At 45.1% G+C, this 6,411-nt stretch overlaps 1 protein-coding gene across 7 annotated transcripts in view; it reads left to right on the top strand.

Annotated features, from left to right (window-relative positions):
- LOC109879714 (transcription factor 4) overlaps window positions 1-6,411 on the top strand; it is a 351,270-nt gene that overhangs the window by 287,821 nt on the left and 57,038 nt on the right. For all 7 annotated transcript variants that reach the window (XM_031826057.1, XM_031826058.1, XM_031826059.1 and 4 more), the window contains one exon: window positions 4,251-4,356. In XM_031826057.1, coding sequence (XP_031681917.1) covers window positions 4,251-4,356 — 106 coding nt within the window. The remainder of the gene's footprint in view (window positions 1-4,250; window positions 4,357-6,411) is intronic.

Genomic DNA, 6,411 nt, shown 5'->3' with positions numbered 1-6,411 from the left:
CTCTCTCTCCAAATCAGCACCAAATCCTCCCAGGCCGTCCTTGTAAATAACAATTTGTTCTTAATTGACTCGCCTGAAATAAATAAAGGTTCAATTTAAAACGAAAAAAAATGTTATACCAATAATTCACCCATTTCAGTACAGTCTAATTTTTTATTTAAGAACTGTGTACTTCTGTCTGTCTTTACACAGTTGTCCACACAGAACTACCAAAGGAATGTACAGTCATTCGTAACCTTCCAATAGGTCATAGTGCTCGGAATTAGAATTACAGAATTACAGAATTCTGGAATTCTGAATTCTGGAACTGACTGATTTGAAAATGGAATTGAGCACAACAGAAATACAGAGTCTCAGTCCCACTGCTGTGTAGTGATGGGAACAGGTGCATGTGTGGAATGTCTCTGTCTGTGCCTGTCTGGAGACAGAAACACAGTAATACACTATGACCTCTTGTGTCTGTTTATCTCTCGCCACATACCAGCCATGTCTGGATTAGGGATGGGCGTTTTAAATCAATTCAGTATTCCTATAATATCATACATTTTTGGGGGGTTGGGGGGGGGGTATCTGGATAGTCAGAATACATGTGTTAAAAACTGAAAGTGGTTTAAACTTGGGAACTTGGCTTGCTTCGCAGCCTGTGTAACTTGGGAGAGAGGTGCCCCTCTGCTTGCTTGTAGCTGTGCGTGGGGTGGACAGGGGTCGGTGTGTTTGACACGGAAGGCAGAGAGAGAGAGAGAGAGAGAGAGAGTAGCCATACAGACTCTCACTAGACTAACTTGTAAATGCCATAGGTAATCTGTGCTAGCCAGCTAAGATAGCCAGCTATGTTAGCCAGCTATGTTAGCCAGCTGTGTTAGCCAGATATGTTAGCCAGATATGTTAGCCAGCTAGCTACCACGGCTAATTGAGGCTATTTTGCTGTGCTTCCTGTCCTTGTCTACAACAACTCCAATCAGATTAAACAACAGCCTTCCTGATGGTTTCTTGTTGTAGCCTACTACTTCTCATTTAGCTAACTTCATTCCATTATTTAATTTCTCCCACGTCATGGCAACGCCGACTGTAGTGACACGTTGAGAACGTCATGGAGACGCTGACTGCACTGTCACGTTGAGAACGTCATGGCAACGCCGACTGTAGTGACACGTTGAGAACGTCATGGAGACGCTGACTGTAGTGTCACGTTGAGAACATCATGGAGACGCTGACTGTAGCGTCACGTTGAGAACGTCATGGAGACGCTGACTGTAGTGACACGTTGAGAACGTCATGGCAACGCCGACTGTAGTGACACGTTGAGAACGTCATGGAGACGCTGACTGTAGTGTCACGTTGAGAACGTCATGGAGACGCTGACTGTAGTGTCACGTTGAGAACGTCATGGAGACGCTGACTGTAGTGTCACGTTGAGAACATCACGGAGACGCTGACTGTAGTGTCACGTTGAGAACGTCATGGAGACGCTGACTGTAGTGTCACATTGACAACGTCACGGAGACACTGACTGTAGTGTCACGTTGAGAACGTCACGGAGACACTGACTGTAGTGACACGTTGAGAACGTCATCATGGAGACGCCGACTGTAATGTCACGCTGAGAACGTCACGGAAACGCCGACTGTAATGTCACGTTGAGAACGTCATGGAGACGCTGACTGTAGTGTCACGTTGAGAACGTCATGGAGACGCTGACTGTAGTGACACGTTGAGAACGTCATGGAGACGCTGACTGTAATGTCACGTTGAGAACGTCATGGAGACGCTGACTGTAGTGACACGTTGACAACGTCATGGTACATCCTTGTGTATATAGATCATTTCATTTCGAAAAAACCTTCTCATTGTTAGAATATAATTTTTTCTTCTAAATGTCTCGCAAGTATTTGAATACTTGTGCATGAGTGAGTGAGTGAGTGAGTGAGTGAGTGAGTGAGTGAGTGAGTGAGTGAGTGAGTGAGTGACTGAGTGACTGAGTGAGTGAGTGAGTGAGTGAGTGAGTGAGTGACTGACTGAGTGACTGAGTGAGTGACTGAGTGAGTGACTGAGTGAGTGAGTGAGTGACTGAGTGAGTGAGTGACTGAGTGAGTGACTGAGTAAGTGAGTGAGTGACTGAGTGACTGACTGAGTGAGTGACTGACTGACTGACTGAGTGAGTGAGTGAGTGAGTGAGTGCGTGAGTGAGTGAGTGAGTGAGTGAGTGAGTGAGTGAGTGAGTGAGTGAGTGAGTGAGTGAGTGAGTGAGTGAGTGAGTGAGTGACTGAGTGAGTGAGTGACTGAGTGAGTGAGTGAGTGAGTGAGTGAGTGAGTGAGTGAGTGAGTGAGTGAGTGACTGAGTGAGTGAGTGAGTGAGTGACTGACTGAGTGAGTGACTGAGTGACTGAGTGAGTGAGTGCCTGAGTCAGTGAGTGACTGAGTGAGTGAGTGAGTGACTGAGTGACTGAGTGAGTGAGTAGGTTAATCAGCATAATGTGTCCAGTTTGGGTCTCGAGTTGGAAGACAGGAAATATGACATAATATCCCCCATAACCCAACTAGAGACTGATAGCATTACCAGGCCTGTCCATAACCCAACTAGAGATTGACAGCATTACCAGGTCTGCCCATAACCCAACTAGAGACTGACAGCATTACCAGGCCTGCCCATAACCCAACTAGAGACTGACAGCATTACCAGGCCTGTCCATAACCCAACTAGAGACTGACAGCATTAAAAGGCCTGTCCGTAACCCAACTAGAGACTGACAGCATTAAAAGGCCTGTCTGTAACCCAACTAGAGACTGACAGCATTACCAGGCCTGTCCATAACCCAACTAGAGACTGACAGCATTACCATGCCTACCAATAACCCAACTAGAGACTGACAGCATTACCAGACCTGCTTGAGTTTGGAGCTCTCACTGGTATGATTATTGAGCCCGGCGGGCCGGCCTTTCGGTGCGGTGCAAGGTGCATGGGAATCTCTCTATAAAGTGTACTCAATACCACAATCCTTTGGTGAATGTTTCCTTTTAAAGACAATGTTGTTTTTAATGTACCTTTATTTAACCAGGCAAGTCAGTTAAGAACAAATTCTTATTTTCAATGACTGCCTAGGAACAGTGGGTTAACTGCCTTGATCAGGAGCAGAACAACAGATTTGTACCTTATCAGTTCAGGGATTTGAACTTGCAACCTTTCAGTTACTAGTCCAACACTCTAACCACTAGGCTACGCTGCCGCCCCAGCGTGGTTGGTGATTTCTCCGAGATTCAGTTTCGTTACGGAAAGCATAGCATAATATTTTTTGGGGACAACTTGAATGTCTTGGAATCAGTATGATCCTGACCTAATAGAAGGGTGTTTCTATAGTAACACTGTCATCCCTGTGTTGTGTTGGGTAGTCTGTTCTGCCTCAGACTGGTCCCGTTAGCCTAGTTAGCATAACGCTGGCTAGCTGTCTGTCTGACACACATCTCTAGTCTTAGCAGCAGCTGACATGGCTAAGATATCCTGAGAGCCTCTCTCTCACACACACACACACACACACACACACATACACACACACACACACACACACACACACACACACACACACACACACACACACACACACACACAGAGGAATAGGTCAAGTTGGCTGGGAAGGCTGTTTCCTGCTGTAACTATCAGGTTTCTGTGTTTTCCCTCCTCTCTGCATTCTCACCACTCAAACTCAAACTCACACACACACACACACACACACACACACACACACACACACACACACACACACACACACACACACACACACACACACACACTTATATTCTCCTTACTCAAGCATTGCAGAGCAGGGGTTGGTTGGTTGTTGTTCTGAGGCATGTCAGACCTAATGTGTCTGGCTACATGATAAGACCTTAAGTAAAGTTAAGTCTCTGGTGATGATGTCAGACTGCTCGTTGTTCCAGATATTTACGCTGTGGGTCTTGACGTAACCCTGAATGTTTACTGTCACTGACAAACATGATTCGCATGTAGGTAACATCAGCTCTTGCTGCCGAAGAACAAATGTCTTGCGGAGAAGCTCACCTCAAGTGCTCATTGATTGGTCTACCTATTATCTTAGCCAATGACAGTGCAGCTTGTTGTAAGGTGTTGTCCGTCTGACCCTGTCTCTCTAAGGTGTTTAACCCACTCTCTCTCTCTCTCTCTCTCTCTCTCTCTCTCTCTCTCTCTCTCTCTCTCTCTCTCTCTGTGTGTCTCTCTCTCTCTGTGTCTCTCCCAGGTATATGCCCCATCTGCCAGCACAGCTGACTACAACAGGGACTCACCAGGGTACCCCTCCTCCAAACCACCCAGTGGAGGGTTCCCCAGTCCCTTCTTCATGCCAGGTAATAGATTAGATTCTGTCACAACTCTGTTCATCCTTAATACTTAATACTTTAACCAACCTCATATTTACTCATAGATGGATAGATTTGGTGATGGACACAATGAGCGGCAAACTATCATGGAATAACACGAGAACAAAAAGTGTGTCGCTAAGATAGATAGTTACAGTGTATTCAGACCCCTTGACTTTTTCCACATTTTGTTACGTTACAGCTTTATTCTAAAATTGATTAAATTATTTTAAAAATCCTCAGCAATTTACACACAATACCCCATAATGACATCACAATACCCCATAATGACATCACAATACCGCATAATGACATCACAATACCCCATATTGACATCACAATACCCCATAATGACATCACAATACCGCATATTGACAGCACAATACCCCATATTGACATCACAATACCCCATATTGACATCACAATACCCCATAATGACAGCACAATACCTCATATTGACATCACAATACCCCATATTGACATCACAATACCCCATAATGACATCACAATACCCCATAATGACATCACAATACCCCATAATGACATCACAATACCCCATAATGACATCACAATACCCCATAATGACATCACAATACCGCATAATGACAGCACAATACCCCATAATGACATCACAATACCCCATAATGACATCACAATACCCCATAATGACATCACAATACCCCATAATGACATCACAATACCCCATAATGACATCACAATACCGCATAATGACATCACAATACCCCATAATGACATCACAATACCCCATAATGACATCACAATACCCCATAATGACATCACAATACCCCATAATGACATCACAATACCCCATATTGACAAAGAGAAAACAATGTTTTCAAACGTGTTACCTTTTTTAAAAACTAAAAATATCTTATTTACATAATTTTTCAGACCCTTCGCTAATGAAACTCAAAATTTAGCTCAGGTGCATCCTGTTTCCATTGATCATGCTTGAGATGTTTCTACAACTTGATTGGAGTCCACCTGTGATAAATTCAATTCATTGGACATGACTTGGACTCTCTATGCAAGGTCTCACAGTTGATTCAATTGATTGGACATGATTTGGAAAGGTGCAAACCTGTCTATATAAAATGGTCCCACAGTTGACAGTGCATGTCAGAGCAAAAACCAAGCCATGAGGTCGAAGGAATTGTCCGTAGAACTCCGAGACAGGATTTGTCAAGGCACAGATCTGGGGAAGGGTACCAAAACATTTTTGCAGCTTTGAAGGTCCCCAAGAACACAGTGGCCTCCATCATTCTTAATGGAGAAGTTTGAAACCACCAAGACTCTTCCTAGAGCTGGCTGCCTGGCCAAACTGAGCAATCGGGGGAGAACAGCCTTGGTCAGGGAGGTGACCAAGAAGCCGATGGTCACTCTGACTGAGCTCTAGAGTTCCTCTGTGAAGATGGGAGAACCTTCGAAAAGGACAACCATCTCTGCAGCACTCCACCAATCAGGCCTTTATAGTAGAGTGGACAGATAGAAGCCACTCCTCAGTAAAAGGCACATGACAGCCCGCTTAGCCACCTAAATTACTCTCAGCCCATCAGACCTGGTCTGTTGAAACCAAGATTGAACACTTTTGCCTGAATGCCAAGCGTCACATCTGGAGGAAACCTGGCACCATTCCTACGGTGAAGCATGGTGGTGGCAGCATCAAGCTGTGAGGATGTTTTTCAGTGGCAGGGACTGGGAGACTAGTCAGGATAGAGGGAAAGATGAACGGAGCAAAGTACAGAGAGATTCTTGATGAAAACCTGCTCCAGAGCGCTCAGTACCTCAGACTGGGGCGAAGGTTCACCTTCAAACAGGACAACGCCCCTAAACACAGAGCCAAGACAATGCAGGAGTGGCTTCGGGACAAGTCTCTGAATGTCCTTGAGTTGCCCAGCCAGAGCCCGGACTTGAACGCGATCGAACATCTCTGGAGAGAACTGAAAATAGCTGTGCAGCAATACTACCCATCCAACCTGACAGAGCTTGAGAGGATCTGCAGAGAAGAATGGGAGAAAATCC

The sequence above is a fragment of the Oncorhynchus kisutch genome, linkage group LG6, assembly GCF_002021735.2.
Source record: "Oncorhynchus kisutch isolate 150728-3 linkage group LG6, Okis_V2, whole genome shotgun sequence".
Classification (NCBI taxonomy): Eukaryota; Metazoa; Chordata; class Actinopteri; order Salmoniformes; family Salmonidae; genus Oncorhynchus; species Oncorhynchus kisutch.
Note: the sequence above shows the minus strand (reverse complement) of the source record. Positions and strands in the feature narration are given on the sequence as shown.